Here is a 499-nt window from a genome sequence, read left to right as displayed (position 1 = left end):
AACCATGTCTGTCCCGTTGGGGTTGTGCAGGGCTGTCCCAGGCTGCCCAGGGCAGTGGTGGAGTCCCCATCCCTGGAGGGGTTTCCCGGCCATGTGCAGGTGGTGCTGAGGGACAGGGGTTAGTGGGGACCTGGCAATGCCAGAGGAGATTAAAGGGGATGTTCAAGGGCTTTTCCAACCCAAACGGTTCTGTGGTCCTCTGACTCAATTGTGCTTTTCCCCTCTGTTGCAGATTCCTGTTTCCAGAATCTCCCCCATGCCATTTCCTGCGGGCCAGGTCTCTCCCAGGGCACGCTTCCCCATCTCATTTACCAGTCCAGGAAGAACAGGGGCCAGAACTTTGGCGGACATCAAGGCCAAAGCCCAGCAAGCCAAGGCTCAGAGGGCAGCAGCCGCTGCTGCCGCCGCCGCTGCCGCCACCTCAACAGGGGGGGCTGTCCCCGGGCCTGGGCCAGGTGGTGGTGGGGGCCCCCCGGGTGGTGGCGGGGAGAAGAGGAAC

At 62.7% G+C, this 499-nt stretch overlaps 1 protein-coding gene across 1 annotated transcript in view; it reads left to right on the top strand.

Moving 5' to 3' along the window:
* Nucleotides 1-499, top strand: part of ASXL2 (additional sex combs like transcriptional regulator 2) — a gene marked incomplete at its 5' end in the record, with an annotated part of 51,257 nt that overhangs the window by 48,388 nt on the left and 2,370 nt on the right. Inside the window, one exon of the mRNA XM_010142315.1 lies at nucleotides 233-462. Within this exon, the coding sequence (XP_010140617.1) occupies nucleotides 233-462 (230 nt within the window). The remainder of the gene's footprint in view (nucleotides 1-232; nucleotides 463-499) is intronic.

The sequence above is a fragment of the Buceros rhinoceros genome, unplaced genomic scaffold, assembly GCF_000710305.1.
Source record: "Buceros rhinoceros silvestris isolate BGI_N320 unplaced genomic scaffold, ASM71030v1 scaffold7238, whole genome shotgun sequence".
NCBI classification, from domain to species: domain Eukaryota; kingdom Metazoa; phylum Chordata; class Aves; order Bucerotiformes; family Bucerotidae; genus Buceros; species Buceros rhinoceros.
This window is presented reverse-complemented; position numbering and strand designations above follow the sequence as displayed.